The 20,680-nt window shown below is 43.2% G+C and overlaps 2 protein-coding genes across 4 annotated transcripts in view; one reads left to right on the top strand and one right to left on the bottom strand.

The window, feature by feature from the left end:
• LOC106563791 (uncharacterized) overlaps positions 1-11,190 on the bottom strand; it is a 77,093-nt gene extending 65,903 nt beyond the window's left edge. Inside the window, exons 1-2 of one of the 2 annotated variants that reach the window (XM_014129649.3) lie at positions 11,011-11,190; positions 1,419-1,503 (exon numbers count right to left, since the gene is read on the bottom strand). In XM_014129649.3, the coding sequence (XP_013985124.1) occupies positions 1,419-1,481 (63 nt within the window). In that variant the 5' untranslated portion in view covers positions 1,482-1,503; positions 11,011-11,190. Of the gene's footprint in view, positions 1-1,418; positions 1,632-11,010 lie in introns of those variants that run through there. The other variant, XM_014129648.2, reaches the window with a different exon arrangement.
• A 2,909-nt stretch (positions 11,191-14,099) lies between these two features.
• On the top strand, positions 14,100-17,986 carry nsrp1 (nuclear speckle splicing regulatory protein 1). Of its 2 annotated transcripts, XM_014129651.3 has the most exons (8): positions 14,111-14,309; positions 14,706-14,793; positions 15,215-15,302; positions 15,639-15,695; positions 15,812-15,940; positions 16,201-16,408; positions 16,535-16,637; positions 16,738-17,986. In XM_014129651.3, the coding sequence occupies exons 2-8, from the start codon at positions 14,774-14,776 to the stop codon at positions 17,606-17,608; spliced, it is 1,476 nt and encodes a 491-aa protein (XP_013985126.2). In that variant the 5' UTR covers positions 14,111-14,309; positions 14,706-14,773; the 3' UTR covers positions 17,609-17,986. The 2 variants fall into 2 exon arrangements, with proteins under 2 accessions (XP_013985127.2, XP_013985126.2); XM_014129652.3 differs by lacking the exon at positions 14,706-14,793 and having other exon boundaries at positions 14,100-14,309.
• The last annotated feature ends 2,694 nt before the right edge of the window (positions 17,987-20,680 follow it).

Raw genomic sequence — 20,680 nt, 5'->3', positions numbered from 1 at the left:
CTCCTGAGAAGTGAACCACTACTGTTGCTCCACTTGTGACATTCAAGAGCTGAAGAGAAAGAATGAGAGGCATTGACCGTTGGAGTAGTGGCATTTCCCGTGCTTCTATATCTACATTGCTTGCTGTTTGGGGTTTTAGGCTGGGCTTCTGTATAGCATTTTGTGACATTGGCTGATGTAAAAAAGGACTTTCTAAATAAATGTGATTGATAGTTGCTAGAAGATACTGAGCCAACTTTACACTTGTTTACACTGAGCTGCACTGGAGTCAAAATGCTGCTGACAATACTGGAAAACTGCAATTTTCATCCTCATGGTAGCTAGCATTAGCCACAGCAGCCATTATGGAATGGCACACCTGTGAGGTTTGTTTTTCGACCCATATCTCGCGCCGGATCCATGGTGTCTCCATGATCGCATTCCGACCCCAGTGCAGTTCAGTAAAAACAAGCGTAACAGTAGGGGTCGGAATATTCTGGCAAGATTGACAGATAATACTACACTGTACCTAAGAGACACATTGTGTTGAGTGAATATTTATCTGGTTCTTCAGGCAGCCTACAACTACTAGCACTCACTATTATGCAAGTGACCCCTGAACCATGCAGGAAGACAGAGCACTATTTAGCAATATGCAGCATGAACTCTTGCTTCCTGATTGCCTGACAGGCTTCTGTAACGAGGCACAGGACACACAGGCGGTGTGTAAATACCGGAACCCGGTTCAGCTGCTTTGCATAGATAGATAATACGTCTACACCGGTCAAGGCAATAAACTACTAGTTTACATGCCAACGACACAACAGTCTAGAGACTTGTAAATTACCCGCATTCATAAGCGTCACGAGAACCACAAGGCTTTATTACATACTGAAGAGCAGGAAATGTGGCTTTAGTTAGTTACTTCAACAACAAACGGGTCACGGTTTATTCCAGGAAACAAAGAAAGTGACAAAACCATGTTCCTGGTCTGATAAAGTGTTTTTTGATGACTTGGGGAGGCCAGTTATTCTAGTGAGCGAACCTGCCCATTTTACATTAGACTACGGTCACTCGCTGATGTTTCTAGTAGCCTGGGCTTACCGGCGTGTAAGTTACGTCGCGATGTCAGTAGCAGCTGACGAAACCTACCAGACAAAATGTAGCCTCTTTCTCCTCATGAAACCATACTAAGATGTGATACTATTTAACACACACTTCATTGTCTGTGCTTGGTAAATTTGTTGCAACAGTGATAGTTACAATGCGTCACATTTGAACTGATACATTTGCTACTGTAATTACAAAATGAATATACATTTTACGCATGCGTACAAGTACAAAGGCAGTTATGTACAGTCCGCAAAAACAGCGGAAATCAACCCAAAGCTTCGAGCGAGAGATTCGATGGTTGGGGGGTCGAAACGACCGTGGCTTACCGAAACACAGGGGCTGGAACTGGTGCTGGGGGTCGGCGAGCGCTGCACGGTAACCAGCGCCATTCAGCGACCGGGAAACAGATACCTGAGAGAAAGCGACAACGGAAAGACGGTCATAATTGTTTCAAGAGAAACCAGCTGTACCCGTGGTATTCGCTCGTTCTCAGGCAGCTACCTACTCCCCGGCTATTTCCTCTGTATGGAGGATCTGCGCATGCGCAGCAACCGCCAGCTGTTAATTCCGATTAACCCGTGCTGGAAACAGACAAAGCAGCAGACAATACACCAGAGGGGTGTACAGTGCATTCGGAAAGTAATCAGACCCCTTCACTTTTTCCACATTTTGTTACATTATAGCCTTGTTCTAAAATGTATTAAATTGTTTTTATTCCTCATCAATCTACACACAATATTACATAATGACAAAGCAAAAACAGTTTTTATTTTATTTTTGCTTTGTATTAAACAAAAAATAATAATGAAATATGACATTTACATAAGTATTCAGACCCTTTACTCAGTACTTTGTTGAAGCACCTTTGGCAGCGATTACAGCCTCGAGTCTTCTTGGGTATGACACTACAAGCTTGGCACACTTGTATTTGGGGAGTTTCTCCCATTGTTCTCTGTAGATCCTCTCAAGCTCTGTCAGGTTGGATGAAAGATAAGCTTGAAATGGGCATAGTCTAATTGATTCAACAACCCAAAACACATATTTTCTTAGTTAGTTGGCTAACTCATTGAGCCTTCTTTGTAGTATACCTCTTAGTGTAAGCTATGAAGTGATTTCCCACACTCTCCATCTAGAATAATAATAAACATGGCTGTCTGACTTGTCTTCTGCTGAATTTACATTGCTAAATGACTATAATGACAGATGCTCTTATTCAGAGCGACTTACTAAGATAACCACATATCACAGTCATAGTATATACATGTTTCCTCAATAAAGTAGCTATCAGCAAAGTCAGAGCTAGTCAGGGTGGAAAAAAGTAAAGTGCAAGTGTTTGTTTCTGAAAATATGTATTTTTTTTTGGGGGGGGGGGGTATTTATGATACTTTGAAGACGTAGTGTTTCAGATGTTTTCGGAAGATGGGCAGGAACTCTGCTGTCCTAGCGTCAGGGGAAAGCTAGTTCCACCACTGGGGTGCCAGGACTGAGAAGTGCTTGGGCTGAGCGGGAGCTGTCCTCCCGTAGGGGTGGCAGGGCCAAGAGACCAGAGTTGGCAGAACGGCATGCTCAGGTTGGGGTGTAGGGTTTGAGCATAGCCTGAAGGTAGAGTGGGGAAGTTCCTCTTGCTGCTCTGTAGACAAGTACCATGGTCTTGTGATGGATACGAGTTTCGACAGGAAGCCAGTGGATTGTGTGGAGCAGCAGGTTGACATGGGAGAACTTACTTGCCTTTTTTTGTGTGCTTTGAGAGTCTTTGAAAAGCGCTATATTTTTTTTATTAATTTATTTTTATTTCACCTTTATTTAACCAGGTAGGCAAGTTGAGAACAAGTTCTCATTTACAATTGCGACCTGGCCAAGATAAAGCAAAGCAGTTCGACAACATACAAAAACACAGAGTTACACATGGAGTAAAACAACATACAATCAATGATGCAGTAGAAAAAAAAATAAGACTATATACAATGTGAGCAAATGATGTGAGATAAGGGAGGTAAAGGCAAAAAAATGCCATGGTGGCAAAGTAAATAAAGTATAGCAAGAAAAACACTGGAATGGTAGATTTGTAGTTTGAAGAAAGTTCAGAGATAAAATATATATAATATGGTGCAAAGGAGCAAAATAAATAAAATAAATAAATACAGTAGGGGAAGAGGTAGTAGTTTGGGCTAAATTATAGATGGGCTATGTACAGGTGCAGTGATCTGTGAGCTGCTCTGACAGCTGGTGCTTAAAGCTAGTGAGGGAGATAAGTGTTTCCAGTTTCAGAGATTTTTGTAGTTCGTTCCAGTCATTGGCAGCAGAGAACTGGAAGGAGAGACGACCAAAGGAGGAGTTGGCTTTAGGGGTGACCAGAGAGATATACCTGCTGGAGCGCGTGCTACAGGTGGGTGCTGCTATGGTGACCAGTGAGCGGAGATAAGGGGGGACTTTACCTAGCAGGGTCTTGTAGATGACCTGGAGCCAATGTGTTTGGCGACGATTATGAAGCGAAGGCCAGCCAACGAGAGCGTACAGGTCGCAGTGGTGGGTAGTATATGGGGCTTTGGTGACAAAACGGATGGCACTGTGATAGACTGCATCCAGCTTGTTGAGTAGGGTATTGGAAGCTATTTTGTAAATGACATCGCCGAAGTCGAGGATTGGTAGGATGGTCAGTTTTACGAGGGTATGTTTGGCAGCATGAGTGAAGGATGCTTTGTTGCGAAATAGGAAGCCAATTCGAGATTTCACTTTGGATTGGAGATGATTGATGTGAGTCTGGAAGGAGAGTTTACAGTCTAACCAGACACCTAGGTATTTGTAGTTGTCCACAAATTCTAAGTTAGAACCGTCCAGAGAAGTGATGCTGGACAGGCGGGCAGGTGCAGGCAGCGATCGGTTGAAGAGCATGCATTTAGTTTTACTTGTGTTTAGGAGCAGTTGGAGACCACGGAAGGAGAGTTGAATGGCATTGAAGCTCGTCTGGAGGGTTGTTAACACAGTGTCCAAAGAAGGGCCAGAAGTGTACAGAATGGTGTCGTCTGCGTAGAGGTGGATCAGAGATTCACCAGCAGCAAGAGCGACATAATTTATGTATACAGAGAAAAGAGTTGGCCCAAGAATTGAACCCTGTGGTACCCCCATAGAGACTGCCAGAGGTCCAGACAGTAGGCCCTCCGATTTGACACACTGAACTCTGTCAGAGAAGTAGTTGGTGAACCAGGCGACGCAATCGTTTGAGAAACCAAGGCTACTGAGTCTGCCGATGAGGATGTGGTGATTAACAGAGTCAAAAGCTTTGGCCAGGTCAATGAATACGGCAGCACAGTATTGTTTCTTATCGATGGCGGTTACGATGTCGTTTAGGACCTTGAGCGTGGCTGAGGTGCACCCATGACCAGCTCTGAAACCAGATTGCATAGCGGAGAGGGTGCGGTGGGATTCGAAATGGTCGGTAATCTGTTTGTTGACTTGGCTTTCGAAGACCTTAGAAAGGCAGGGTAGGATGGATATAGGTCTGTAGCAATTTGGGTCAAGAGTGTCACCTCCTTTGAAGAGGGGATGACAGCAGCTGCTTTCCAATCTATGGGAATCTCAGACGACACGAAAGAGAGGTTGAACAGGCTAGTAATAGGGGTTGCAATAATTTCGGCAGATAATTTTAGAAAGAAAGGGTCCAGATTGTCAAGCCCAGCTGATTTGTAGGGGTCCAGATTTTGCAGCTCTTTCAGAACATTAGCTGAATGGATTTGGGAGAAGGAGAAATGGCGGAGGCTTGGGCTAGTAGCTGTGGGGGGTGCAGTGCTGTTGAATGCAGTAGGGGTAGTTAGGTGGAAAGCATGGCCAGCCGTAGAAAAATGCTTATTGAAATTCTCAATTATAGTGGGCTTATCGGTGGTGACAGAGTTTCCTATCCTCAGTGCAGTGGGCAGTTGGGAGGAGGTGTTCTTATTCTCCATGGACTTTACAATGTCCCAGAACTTTTTAGAGTTGGAGTTGCACGAAGCGAATTTCTGTTTGAAAAAGCTAGCCTTGGCGTTTCTAACTGCGTGTGTGTATTGGTTTCTAACTACCCTAAAAAGATGCATATCGCGGGGGCAGTTCGATGCTAATGCAGAACGCCACAGGATATTTTTGTGTTGGTTAAGGGCAGTCAGGTCTGGGGAGAACCAAGGGCTATATCTCTTCCTGGTTCTAAATTTCTTGAAAGGGGCATGCTTATTTAAGATGGAGAGGAAGGCATTTAAAAAAAATAACCAGGCATCCTCTACTGACGGGATGAGGTCAATATCCTTCCAGGATACCAGGGCCAGGTCGATTAGAAAGGCTTGCTCGTTGAAATGTTTCAGGGAGCGTTTGACAGTGATGAGTGGAGGTCGTTTGACCGCTGACCCATTACGGGTGCAGGCAATGAGGCAGTGATCGCTGAGATCTTGGTTGAAAACAGCAGAGGTGTATTTAGAGGGCACGTTGGTTAGGATGATATCTATGAGGGTGCCAGTGTTTGCGGCTTTGGGGTTGTACCTGGTGGGTTCATTAATAATTTGTGTGAGATTGAGGGCATCAAGCTTGGATTGTAGGATGGCTGGGGTGTTAAGCATGTCCCAGTTTAGGTCACCTAGTAGCACGAGCTCTGAAGATAGATGGGGGGCAATCAGATCACATATGGTGTCCAGAGCACAACTAGGGGCCGAGGGGGGTCTATAGCAGGCGGCAACGGTGAGAGACTTGTTTTTGAAGAGGTGGATTTTTAAAAGTAGAAGTTCAAATTGTTTGGGTACAGACCTGGATAGCAGGACAGAACTCTGCAGGCTATCTCTGCAGTAGATTGCAACACCGCCCCCTTTGGTCGTTCTATCCTGTCTGAAAACGTTGTAGTTAGGGATGAAGATTTCAGAGTTTTTGGTGGACTTCCTAAGCCAAGATTCAGACACAGCTAGGACATCCGGGTTGGCAGAGTGTGCTAAAGCAGTGAATAAAACAAACTTAGGGAGGAGGCTTCTAATGTTAACATGCATGAAACCAAGGTTATTACGGTTACAGAAGTCATCAAAAGAGAGCGCCTGGGGAGTAGGAGTGGAGCCAGGCACTGCAGGGCCTGGATTCACCTCTACATCCCCAGAGGAGCAGAGAAGAATAAGTATGAGGGTACGGCTAAAAGCTATAAGAATTGGTCGTCTGTGACGTCCAGAATAGAGAGAAAAAGGAGCAGGTTTCTGGGGGCGATAAAATAGCTTCAAGGTATAATGTACAGACAAAGGTATGGTGGGATGTGAGTACAGAGGAGGTAAACCTAGGCATTTAGTGATTATGAGAGAGATATTGTCTCTAGAAACATCATTGAAACCAGAAGTCGTCATAGCATGTGTGGGTGGAGGAACTGAGAGGTTGGATAAGGTATAATGAGCAGGGCTAGAGGCTCTACAGTGAAATAAGCCAATAAACACTAACCAGAACAGCAATGGAGAAGGCATATTGACATTAAGGAGAGGCATGCTTAGCCGAGTGATCAAAGGGTCCAGTGAGATTCAGACAGCTAGCCGGGCCATAGGTAGCAAGCTGGTGGAAGATGGGAGGGAAGTCTGTTTTTAGCCACCTCGTGCGTTTCCGTCTGTGGGTTAGTGGGGTTCCGTGTGGAAGGGGGGACCAGTCCAAGTTGGCAAAATAGTTAGTTATAGTGGCCCAAGAAAAGTGTCCGATAGACCTATTCAGATCGCAGCCGAAAAGACAGCTAACGATTAGCGGGCCGCAGATGGGCGATCAGGTTACGTCGCGACGGAGGGGCCAGTTGGATAACTCCCTCGGGCAGATAACGTCGGTGGTCCAGTCGTGAAGACCCGATGGGGCTCCGCATCGGCAGTAAAACGGGTCAGGATAGGTGAGTTGTAGCCCAGGAGACACTTCAGCTGGCTAGCTCAGGAATAGCCCAGGAGTGGCTGACGGAACTCTTCAGCTGGCTAGCTCCGTAATAATGTGTGTTAATTCCGTGACCGACGTTGCCAATAGTCACTCAGGTAGCAGCTAGTTAGCTGCAAGATCCAGGTGTAAATGTCCAGAGCCTGCGGTAGAAATCGGGGAAAGGAGAGAGAATAGGTCCGGTATGCTCTGGTCTGAGTCGCGCTGTACAAAAACTGGCGATAGCATTTTCGAGCTAATGGATAGCTGAGGACAGCTAACCGTGGCTAGCTGAACTTCAACGTTAGCCAGTGAAAATGGCTAACCTCTTGCTAGCTTCTGTTGTGGAATTCAGATGAGGTAAATAATACTTTCTTTTTTAAATTGGTGAGGCGGGTTGCAGGAGAGTGCTTTGAGGTTGAGTTTTTAGAATAAAAAAAAATATATATATATAAAAAGATAAGTGAAGAAAAAAAATATGTAAATATATATATACACACGGGACACGACAAGAGGAGGGTAGAGGACGTCTGAACTGCTACGCCATCTTGGAAATAAAAGAGAAAAAAAAAAAAGAAGATAAGGTGAATAAATTATAATTATTATATGCAGTCGGTCTTCAGGACAAAGGTTTGGATTCAAAGCCTACATTATCCACTATCAGCTCAGTTTTGAACTAGTGAGCACGGTGAATCTGAGGGAGAAAGTCAAGACTGTGTTTCTTAGCTCCTGTGGCACAAGACTCGCTGCCTGTCTGAGCTTGCACTATGCTACTACTCTCTTCAACCGCAAGTAGGTAGAAGATGTCACTAAACACAAATCCGTTTATGTTTTCCCAGTTTAATAAATGAGCTCAGGACAGGGGTGGGAAAACTACGGCCCGCGTGCCCATTCAATCCAGATCCGGCCCATGGGAATTATTACCATTTTATTTGGCCAAAAGTATGTGGACACCCCTTCAAATGAGTGGATTCGGCTATTTCAGCCACACCCATTGCTGACAGATGTATAAAATCGAGCACACAACCATGCAGTCTCCATAGACAAACACTGTCAGTAGAATGGCCCGTACTGAAGACCTCATTTACATTCAACGTGGCACCGTCATAGGACGCCACCTTTCCAACAAGTCAGTTCGTAAAATTTCTGCCCTGTTATTGTGAAGTGGTAACGTCTTGGAGCAACAACGGCTCAGCTGCGAAGTGGTAGGTCACACAAGCTCACAAGGTAATAGCCATTGCATTGCATTGCTGTCTGTGGTTGCAACACTCAATATAGAGTTCCAAACTTCCTCTGGAAGCAATGTGAGCACAAGAACTGTTCATCGGGAGCTTCATGAAATGGCTTTCCATGGCCGAGCGGCCACACACAAGCCTAAGATCAACATGCGCAATTCCAAGCGTTGATTGGTGTGGTGTAACGCTTGCCGCCATTTGACTCTGGAGCAGTAGAAACATGTTCTCTGGAGTGATGAATCACGCTTCACCATCTGGCATTCCGACGGACGAATCTGGGATAGGCTGATGCCAGGGGAACGCTACCTGCCCCAATATATAGTGCCAACTGTAATGTTTTTCATGGTTTGGGCTAGACCCTAGTTCCAGTGAAGGGAAATCTTAACGCTACAGCATACAATGACATTCTAGACGATTCTGTGCTTCCAACTTTGTGGGAACAGTTTGGGGAAGGCCCTTTCCTGTTTCAGCATGACAATGCCCCTGTGCACAAAGCGAGATCCATACAGAAATGGTTTGTCGAGATTGGTGTGGAAGAACCTGACTGGCCTGCACAGAGCCCTGACCTCAACCCCATCGAACACCTTTGGGCTGAATTGGAATGCCGACTGCGAGTCAGGCCTAATCGTCCAACATCAGTGCCCGACCTCACTAATGCTGTTGTGGCTGAATGGAAGCAAGTCCCCACAGCAATGTTCCAACATCTTGTGGAAAGCCTTCCCAGAAGAGGCTGTTATAGCAGCAAAGGGGGGACCAACTCCATATTAATTTTTGACGAACAGGTGTCCCCATACTTTTGGCAATGTAGTGTATTTAGAAATCATTACAATTTTTCTGGCCTGAAAACAAAATCTGTTGAATTTCGAAATCCCGATGTGGTCCTCGAGCCAAAGAATTTGACCACCCCTGGGTTAGCGCGTGGAGAGTAAACTGATCCTAGATCTGTGCCTAAGGGCAACTTCTACTCTGAACATACATTACCTACGTCCCTAATGGCAAACTATACTCTCTATAGTGCACTAGTTTTGACCAGGTTCTCTGTTCAAAACTAGTGCACTAAATAGAGAATAGGGTGCCATTAGGGACACTCCCTGTATTCACACCATCCACACACACAGCTGTTGTCAGCAGGAAGTGTATCGCCACTTCCACCACTTCCTCTTCCTGTAACCCCTATCCCCCATAATACAATGTGCTCAACAACAGCAATATAGGTCTTCATAAACAATATAGTGTGCATTGTCCTATAATTCTGGCTATGTTCAAATGTCTGTTTTGTTTTGTTTTAAAGGATGGTTCTGATGCAAAACAAAGTTTTGTTTAGACAACCAATACGCACATGGACAACACCTGTTTACTCAAACAGACACACATATACTGTGCTTTATCTCCATGAGAGGGATTTGCTGCTCTGTCGAGTCTTCTCCAATAGAGAAGCAAACCCTTCATGGGTGGTGAAAAGGAGAGATAGTTTTAATGTCATATGCACAAGTACTGTGAAATGCCTTTCTTGCAAACTCAAAACCCAACAATGCAATAATCAATAATGTATTACTAGGAAAAAACACACAAGAATAAGAAATATGAAATACACAATAAAGTAAGTAAGCATACTATATACAGGAAATATTTAAAAAGTCCATTCCAATACCATATTTACAATTTGCAGGGATACTGGAATGATGGAGGTAGATATGTATAGAGATATCTTTATGAGTGGAGAAGAGGAGAGATATCTTTATGAGTGGAGAAGAGGATATATCTTTATGAGTGGAGAATCAGAGAGATATCTTTATGAGTGGAGAAGAGAGAAGGATATATCTTTATGAGTGGAGAAGAGGAGAGATATCTATGAGTGGAGAAGAGAAGAGGAGAGATCTTTATGAGTGGTGACGAGGAGAGATATCTTTATGAGTGGAGAAGATAAGAGATATCTTTATGAGTGCAGAAGAGATAGTCACAAACTACCCAGCTGAATTAAAACACCCTGACAAAACTTCCCATTAAGAAGGCTTTTTGACACAATGGCCAGAAATCAGTTTGTTTTGTTAGGTTGTTAAGTTGTTGTTAATTGCTTCATGCATCATACCTATAATTGCTTCACCACACAATTATGCATGTGTGAAAGAACATGACTACGTGAAAATAAATTGTAACACACAGTTCATGTTTCAGTAGAGCCTGCCCCACCCATTTCAGTACTTAGCAACCTGCAAGAGCTATAACACACAGAAAGAAAGAGATAGCTCTGAGGTGTACCAAATAGAAACAAAGCTAAACAGAACCAACATTTTTACAGAAACGCTTGTTTTCGTTAGGTTGTGTGCAAATGAATACACTCGTGATCTAGTTATCCATCCATCCCTGGTAGTCCCTCTGCCTGAGTAGCAGAGTCTCACTGTCTTTGTGAGGGGATAAACAACAGTGGCAGCAGAGAGTACGGGACATGAGATTTGGATTACGACAGGGATAATGGTGTTGAGGTTTACAGTCACTCAGGAGAGACAACGGAAGAGTCAGGAGGGAATCAAAGCCTCAGCTTTAATCACAGGGTAGCTCTCTGAGCACACTGATCTCAGCAGAGATAATGACAATCAGAGAAAGCGTGGGTATTAGTGGTATGGTATTACTAAGGAGAACTGGCATGGTGGTGGAGATCCAACAACCCATGAAATTGTTATGGTTTTACGGTAATTAAATGCAATAAAAACTTCTTTTTTTTTCAAGCCTTCCTCATCTCCAAATAGGAATTATCGTTTGTGCTGTTGCCCAAAGGCTGGCAGATATTGAGTCGTTTTCCTCTTACCGTCCAAAGGGAATGCATGCAGCCCGCTTTACACTCGTATCCTCGATTTAATGGCGAGAAGACGGATAAAACTGGGAAAATATGCATACTTTCTTTATGAAACACCATTTGATTTTCCACAAGCATGCTAGATTAGCTAATGCTAGTCCTGAATGTTGCGTATCGCGTTCAGACAATTAGGTTGCAGCGGTCTGTTTTTTTAACCTCTGCTCTGATGTTTCAAAATAAAAGACTGCTGCAACTTGATTGGGTGAACGCGACACGCAACGTCCAGGACTAGCATTAGCTAATCTAGCATGGTGGTGGAAAATTGTGTTTCATAAAGAAATGTACGGACGAAATCGATGCCTTTGCAGCCTGAATGGAGACTGTTTTATGTACGAACCGGTCCACCTGGGATACGAGTGTACAGTTGGCTGCATGCATTCCCTTTTGGACAGTAAAATGAAACAACTAATATCGCCATCTGCCAGCCTTTGGGTTAGGTCAGGGATCATCAACTAGATTCAGCCGCGGGCCAATCATTTCTTGAGCGGATGGTCGTTGGTCCTGAACATAATAAAAACAATTTTTAGACTGCAAATTGACCGCAAGCAGATATAATATTGGACTAAAACATAATAAATTCAAACGTTGATTACATTTGGAGTCATTCCTCTACATAGGGTGCTGTCTTTCAGATGGGATGTTAAAATGGGTGTCCTGACTCTGTGGTCATTTAAATGCCCGTGGCACTTATTGTAAGAGTTGGGGTGTTCACCCCAGTGTCATGGCGAAATTCCCAACCTGGCCACATTCCATCATGGCCACCTATAATCATCCACCTCATTCCTAATTGGCATATATCACTCCTCACCTCTCCACCTGATAGCTGATGTGTGGTGAGCTGTCTGGCACAAAAATGGTCGCTGTACATCACTGAGGTGGATGCTACACATTGATGGTGGATGAGGTGAGTTTCCCCCTACTATGTAAAGAGCTTTGAGTACCTCAGTTAGTAGACCTCAGTTAGTAGAATAGTGCTATATAAATCCAATCAACTATTATTCATTATTATTATTTGTATACATTCACGTCTATTATGTGGAGGAATCATTTGGTACAGATTTCCAAAATAAAAATCACTTGAAGCTGATTTCCTGGTGTTTTCATCGTCTTAAAAAAAAAATGAGCTCAGAAAACTTGGGGGGGGGGGGACAAATAAAACCACCCACGGGCCAAATTTGTCTCTCGGGCCGCCAGTTGGGGAATTCTGGGCGAGGTTGTGCCAGAGAGGAAAAGGCAAAGTGAGAGGGATATAACTGGGCCCAAAATCTGTATTTTCCAGCAGGTGGCGTCATTTCGTTTATTTCGCTCATCAATCAAGGAGTTTTTGTATGGAGGTCAATGAGAGTGTTACATTTGGTTAACGAACACATTGCATGGTTTATTTGCTACGTGTGGTTTATTTAATCTAATTTAAGTGTCATGATGCTTAGGTTGTTACGAGTGTACTGATATAAGTAGGACACTTGACTTTTTTTATTGAAAAAACAATATATTAGAGTTGTGCCTGTTGTTCATACATGCCAGTTGGCTCGAACGGTCCCACCTGGTCTTGCCTCCCGACTGCCTTTCATTTTTTAAGACATTTATTTTCATTGTTAGAGCGGCCACTTGGAATCTGATCAATATAATGGATAATCTGTGGTTGTGCTTCATTTGGCCAAAGATTATAAATATACCGACAAGATACTTGTCTCTCTGCCAAACAATGGGTGTCGTTGTCCTCAAAGCGGCACGGTGGGCTGTCCTCATTGTTATTTTATTGTGTTACTTTTTTTATTTAGTAAATGTTTTTCTTAACTCCTATTTTCTTAAAACTACATTGTTGGTTATTAAGGGCTTGTAAATAAGCATTTTACCGTAAGGTCGACACCTGTTGTATTCCGCGCATGTTAGAAATACACTTTGATTTGATTTAAACCTGGGTCAATGGAAACCTGCCCATTGAGAGAATGTCGAATTTGGTGAACAAAAAATGTAACGGCCTACGTGAGGTTTATTTGACCGAATAGAAGTTTCGTAATGCTTAGGTTGTTATGAGTGTACTGATATAAGGACACGTGACATATCGGCGTTGTCTCAAAATGGCTAAACATATTGATGACATGAGGCTATTAGCATAGCATCTCTCTCCATTGAATACAGGCGGTTGACGTCAAAAACCCTCATAGAATATCCACCTATCCAAAGAGAGGAATAGAAGGCAGAGGGAAAAGCAATGTCGCAAAAAAATTGTAATTGAAACGGCAGATATAGGATACAACATTTTTATCCGTTCGACAGGGGTGGATTTTTCTTTTGTGAAACATTCTTTGTTATGACAAATTCTGTTAGAAACGGTTTTTCGAATAAATTATGATTGCCGAATATTTTTGAAGGATGCGTCTATAAGCACCACTCCACATTTAATTCTGAATTCCTAATGCTTGCAATTATTATTATTATTTTTACTTTTTGAACCCTTAACCCTTTATTTAGTTAATTTCAGAGGTCTCTATAGCATGTCATTTGGGAATTTCTATTTTCTAGTATTCTAATGGGCGGACTTGAAAAAAACCACATGTCCTGCTGTTTTTTTCATCCCAAGTCAAGCACTAGAGACATGAAATAAATAAGTGGGAGGGCATAGGCTACAGGCTGTCTCCAAAATATTCATGTGTAATTTGCCAAATGGGCAATGGAAACACTTCAATCACTAAATTTTTATTTGACACTAGGATTTTGGGAATAAAAAAAAGTCATTACGTCCAGCTGTTTTCATCGACACAAGATAGTTCAATGGAAACCCACCCTAGCTGACATTGTCGCATCTATTTTCTATGCGAATTTTCTAAATGTCGACAAAAAACAATCACTGGACAAGTTAATGGAAACAGCTACTGACCTCCATACAAAAACTCATCGCTTGTGAGCGAAGGAAACGAAACAACGCCACCTGCTGGTGAAGACAGATTTTAGGCCGAGTTAAACGTCTCGCTTCGTCTCTTCTCTGATTTGGCATTGGAAGTGACGACTTTCCACTAGTTACCACAAAGTCAAAATAGCTGTTTCATTAAAAAACATGGTTCTGAGGTTAAGCATACGGTTATCAGTGTGGTTAAGGTTAGGCTTAGGTTAAAAATCAGATTTTTAAGAGAAATATGCGGGGGTTATGACTTTGTGCTTGTGGTAACTAGTGACGACCGAAGTGGCGGTGTACTGTGTCCAAGCAACCATCTTTGTTGATTCACTCTAGACCTGCTGGAGTTTACAAGGTACATTTACAGACAGGCCTTTGCTGATAAAATATTAATAGAGATTGTTTTACTCGGTCCAATAAACGGAGCCTACTAAAACGTAGACCCTGAAATGTCCATCTGAACGACTCTTCTCCACATCCGGCCATGATTGGGCGTCCCATTTTGTCCGGGTTTGGCCGTCATTGTAAATAAGAATTTGTTCTTAACTTACTTGCCTAGTTAAATAAAAAATACAATTATCCAATTCGCTGCAACGTTGAGCGTCTGATCATTGGTATTTGGCACTTTCGCTATATACAGCGACGAGGACAAGGCTTCACATGAATTGAGAAAATATAACCGTATTCTATTTATGTATATTAACCTGGCTATATTGCACATGTTTTTGTAACCATCAAATTATTTTTGAAGGCTTAATACTTTATATTCGCTTGCCAACGAATCTGCCGCAGCGGTTCAGAGATATTTCAAGGAGTAAGATGGCGGCACCTAGTAAACAGTAAGTAGAAATTGACACTACAAAATGTTATTATATCGCAACTAGCTAGGTATTTATAATACAAACATGTTTATTTCGTCGTTGTTTCTTATGGTCGCCGTGTGCAATGACTGGACACACTACAAACAGCAATGTGTGCACGACCATGCAATCCACTACCAACAACATTGTTAGCTACTTGCTAACGTTAGCTATCAAGTTAACAAAAGGTAGCAGCCAGTCGGTCCCGCATTACCACCTTCATGCAATCAATGAAGTTTAGAGAAGAGAACACAAACCTGATTTGGCCTAGATTTTAGATCACGGAAATTCTGTTCCTTTTCGTAACGAATAGCTTGTATCTAGCTACCGTTAGTTAGTTTCCCACTTTATTTCTTTCAAATGTTGGTGCTTGCTGTCCATTCATGTCACCTGTTCCCAGGTACGGCCTGATCATACCCCAGAAGAGAGCGCCTAAGACAGCCACCTTGCCCAGACCCTCAGTGTTTGGGGATGACTCTGATGAAGAGGTAGGAAAAGGGTCTGAATGTCCATCAATCTCCTATTGTATCTTATTGAGATATGCTAATAGTTAGTCTCGTAGGGCCATCCTTCCAAATCTAGTTTTGTTTACTTGTGAGAAGCCTGGGGTTTCCTAGGCTAATTAGTAGTGAACTCTTTTGCTAAGAAGCCTAAGAAGATTACATTGTGTGTGGGTTACAGATCATTTAGAGAAGTCTGAAGTTTCTCCACTCCTTGGCTCATGCCCTTTGTTGCAGCCAGTGAGATGAGTGTGAGTGAGTTGCAAGCTTTGCCAAATGATTGAAGCTCTATCAGAAGTGATGTTGTGTGATCCTGTCTTCCAGACCTCGGTTGGGGAGAGTTTGCAGAAGGAGGCTCTGAAGAAGAGGATGATGAAACAGGTGAGTGAATGGATGAATGAGAAACCTCCGGTGGTAACAACAAATTCTCCAGAAGTTGCTTCTTTATGTATTTTTGTGACCGAGACCCAGCTTTCTCTCGTGTGTGTGTGTGGCAGACACGTCTGGAGATGCAGAAGGCTCTAGAGCAGGACAGCAGTGTGTATGACTACGATGGTGTCTATGATGACATACAGAAACAGAGGCTGGAGAGCAGCAAGAAAATGCTGGGAGGAACCGACAGGAAGGTACAGCAGATCCAGAACAACCCCCAGCCTCCTCCCACCTTTTCAAATCTTCTCTAATTTGCTATTCTTTCCATTTCAATCCCCCCTTTCCTTCACCTTTTCACTTGCTCCCCCGCCCCCCTCTTTTCCTCTCCTCACAATTTCACTGTGTTTTTCTCCATTTTGCCTTTCTTTTGTCACTTATGTCCACCCACTCTACTCATCCTTCCTCTCCTCTTTGCTCATACTGCTCTCTGTCCTTTATCTCTCTCTCTCCATAGCCAAAGTACATCAACCAGCTGCTGCAAGCGGTGGAGGAGAGGAAGAAGGAGCAGGAACGAAGAGATGAGAGGAAGATCCAGAAGGAGAGAGAGGCGGAGGGAGAGCAGTTTGCAGACAAGGAGGCTTACGTCACCTCAGCCTACAGACAGAAACTCAAGGAGAGACAGGAGGAGCTGGAAAAAGAAAAGCGAGAGGCAGCAATGGAGGGTGAGAGACACTGCTGTGTGCGCATGTGTGTTTGTGAACATAGATGTGTGTGTGGGAGAAACTGTCTGTTATGAATCCAGTAGTTTATATAATAAACAAAGCCATGCTGTGTGTTTGTGTGTCTAGCTGCTCTGGATGTGAAGAAGCAGAAAGACCTGAGTGGTTTCTACAGACACCTGCTGAACCAGACCGTAGGAGAGGAGGCCATACCAGACCGCTCTGTACCGAGGTCAGAGTTCACACACCCAAACACAGCTAAAATCTCTCCCTTTACTACCAGTATGTGTACATGAATATTTGATTGAACTCTCCTCTCTCTCTTAATGCAGGGATCAGAGTTCAAAGGCAGTCAAGACAGAAGCGCCATCCCCACCGCCTTCACCTCCCTCACAAGACCACGTCCCCAGTTCCCATAGCGACAGCGAGGAGGGGCAGGATCAGAAGGCAGGGTTCAGTAAGCCGGCCCCTGGTGCCAAACGCCACTACAGACAGAGGTCCCCTTCCTCTGGGAGTGGAGAAGAGGAGCGAGAGAAGGATAGAGAGAGAGAAAAGAAGAGACACAAAGAGAGAGACAGAGACCAAGGAAGGGATAGAGAGAGGGTCAGAGAGAGAGACAGGGAGGACAGGCATGGTGGACGGAGAGATGAGAAGGATGGAAGAAAGGAGAGGGATAGAGACAGGGAGGAGGACAGGAGCAGGGGGAGGCGGGATAAAGAGAGAGAGGAGAGACACGGGAAGAGAGAAAGGAGCCCGAAAGACAGAGAGAAGGAGAATGGGGAGAAAGAGAAACAGAGAGAGCTAGACAAAGACAAGGGGAGAGAAAGGGACAAGGGCAGGGAGAAAGAGAGGAGTAGGGATGGAGAAAAGGAGAAGACTATAAGAACCGACGGAAAGGATGAAAAGGAGGGAGAGGGGTCAGAGAGGAAGGGGAAGGAGGGAGAGGGGTCAGAGAGGAAGGGGAAGGAGGGAGAGGGGTCAGAGAGGAAGGGGAAGGAGGGAGAGGGGTCAGAGAAGGAGGGGTCAGAGAAGAAGGGGAAGGAAGGGTCAGAGAAGGAGGGGAAGGAGGGAGAGGAGAGTAAAGTGAGTAAGTTTGTCAAGCGCAGCAGTGAGCAGACCGTGACCTCAGCCAGAGACCGATACCTGGCCAGACAGATGGCACGCTCAGCCACCAAGACGTACATAGAGAAGGAGGAGGACTGAACACACACAAACTGTGACAGCTGTGACTGTGTGATGATATAGAGGGTGACCGATGAACTGAGACACGTCAACAGATGTGTGTGAACTTCGTTCTCTAATACACTGCACTTGATGGACCCACCAAATAAGAGTGTGGTCTCATGGTTCTACTGTCTGGGGAGATAGATGTAATGGTAGAGAGTGATTTAAATGAGTGAATGCAGGACTTGAGTTAAGTGAGAGGGTGAATAAGTGATGAAAATGTAGTGTGAGTGAGTTGCCCCACACCAGGGAACTATGTGTTTTTGTTGAATATTTCTGTTCTATTCCAGTTTTTTTTCTCCTGGTGGACAGAACCGTACTTCCTGTTTATGTTGTGTTAATAAATGTCTGAACATATGGCTGGTGTCATTGTCTCTCATATATTCAGTATTTATCTGTATATTAATATGGGCTATTCCTGGGGCAGCTGTAATGACCGTTTAACATAGTTTACTGTACCCAATTGTTGTCTTTACATACCCATTAATAATTTAATATACCCCCAGTCACTATTTTTATATACCAATTATCTATAGATAGAAATGTTTCTGCGATTGAATGGGACTGATGTAGTCTCAGTCAACAGAGCAGAACAAGTATATAGTTGTTGACATGTTTGGGAGCATCGATTATAACATGTTTTCACAACAAAACATTGAATTAAACTGTTGACAGCCTCTCTCTGCACGCTGGAGAAAGGAATGAAGGAGAGAGAGGAGGAGCTGGGAACTCAAGTGGTGAGTATTCTGTAGCTAAAGGTAATATGTCAGCCTATTAATTATGAAAATATAAAGAAATGCCTTATTAGATTATTCAAATACAAATTCACTGTAATTGTAGGCTACTGTGTAAGCTGCCCTGCACAATCAATGAACCAACAGCCCCGCCTTGACCTGCCTATATGCTCTCTCCCAGACTCATTAATATAATACTAATATTAATAATATGCATGTCCATCTCTCCTGGCTGAAAGTGGAGAGATTGACTTCATCGCTACTTTTATTTATGAGAGGTATTGACATGTTGAATGCACTGAGCTGTCTTGTCTAAACTACTGGCACACAGCTCGGACACCCATGCATACACCGCAAGACATGTCACAAGAGGTCTCTTCACAGTCCCCAAGTCCAGAACAGACTATGGGAGGCACACAGTACTACATAGAGCCATGACTACATGGAACTCTATTCCACATCAAGTAACTGATGCAAGCAGTAAAATTAGATTTAAAAAACACCTTATGGAACAGCGGGGACTGTGAAGCAACAGTGGCGCAGACACATGCATACACACACACGATAACATATACACTATACATACACATGGATTTAGTACTGTAGATATGTGGTAAGGGGGGGGGGGGTAATGTTTTTTTAAATTGTATAAACTGCCTTAATTTTGCTGGACCCCAGGAAGAGTAGCTGCTGTTTTGGCAGCAGCTAATGGGGATCCATAATAAATACAAATTAATAGAATGCTTGGAGCGTACAATAATGTGACCAGTCCATCCATTATAATAATGATACAGGCCACTCAAAGCGATTACTAGAATTTGTTTAATTTTGGAGTATAGGCTAGACCAATTATGTACCAAAGATATGTGTTTAATATGCGGTAGGTTATGTATTGTATAACGGCATAATCATTTTCATTATTACTTTTATGGGCTCATATATAGGCCTATATATATGCATAAGCTCTACTAGGCATCTGGGTGTTTTGAATCACCACCTTAGAAAGGGCTGTCCATTTCATTGTTGAAACAACATCCACAATGACCATGTTTTTCACTCAATTTCAACCTGTTGAACTTTATTCTAGACCATGGGACAAAATAGACAGGGTAACTTTTTATTTTTCCCACAAGTGAACTTCTGCACTGGAATGAAATGTTTTTCAACAGCTTTTCCCTGACCAGCTCGTTCCCAATGTGTAGTCCTGTCCTGTGTAGTCCTGTCCAATGTGTAGTCCTGTCCTAAGACTTTGGAACTATGGTTGAACCCACCACCAATTTAATCCCTGTTCATTAACCTTCATAACAGTAATATTATCCTTCTTAGCAGTGCTATAAACATGTCTTTTTTTTCTACAACATTTTTATAATGTATACATTTAGAATTTTAGCCATCTAGCAGACAGTATTATTCAGAGTGAATATGGTAGGTAAAACAACCACATATCACAATCACTGCAAGTCAAACTTTTCTGCAAAATCAATGCTAGAAAGAGAGAGAAGTATAAAGGTTGTATTCCAAACAGCACCCTATTCCCTATGTAGTGCACTAGTTTTGACCAGTGCCCATAAGGCTTTGGTTAAAGTAATGCACTATATAGGGAATAGGGTGCCATTTGAGGCAGAGGGCGAGAGTACAGAAGCTTTCCAGAGTGATGTTCTTATGGGAGCCGTGTCATTCATAATAATGTGTCTCAGAGTGGGATAGTAGATGAATGAGAGAGAGGAAACAGAGAGAAAGAGACTTCACTATTTGCACATCGTTACAACACTATATATACATAATATGACATTTGAAACATCTTTATTCTTTTGTAACTTCGGTGAGTGTAATGTTAATTTTTATTGTTTATTTCTACTTCACTTGCTTTGGCAATGTTTACATATGTATCCCATGCCAATAAAGCCCTTCAATTGAATTTAATTGAGAGAGTGTGGGAGAGAGACAGACACACAGAGAGAGGCAGAGGGAGAGAGAGACAGGCAGAGGAACTTAGGAGACTCAGAGAGACACAGGCAGAGAAACAGAGAGAGTGTGGAGAGAGAGTGTGGAGAGAGACAGAGAGAGATCAGAAGACGGAAGATCAGGTACCTGCAACACAGACTACACTGCACAACTCATTGAAGGACAGGGTGCCAGTACCGGAGACATCAGTACCATAGAAGATGTTCTGGAAGAGACACACACACACACACACACACATATATATAAATAAATAAATAAATATATATATATATATATATACAATTTACTATGAGCTTTCCTAAATAAATGTAACTGATTGAATAACAAACAGGTTTCAAACCCATCCCTAATG

The sequence above is a fragment of the Salmo salar genome, chromosome 11 (genome assembly GCF_965601325.2).
Source record: "Salmo salar chromosome 11, fSalSal1, whole genome shotgun sequence".
In the NCBI taxonomy this organism is placed as follows: Eukaryota; Metazoa; Chordata; class Actinopteri; order Salmoniformes; family Salmonidae; genus Salmo; species Salmo salar.
The sequence above is the reverse complement of the archived record's forward strand: the minus strand, read 5'-3'. Positions and strand labels throughout refer to the sequence as shown.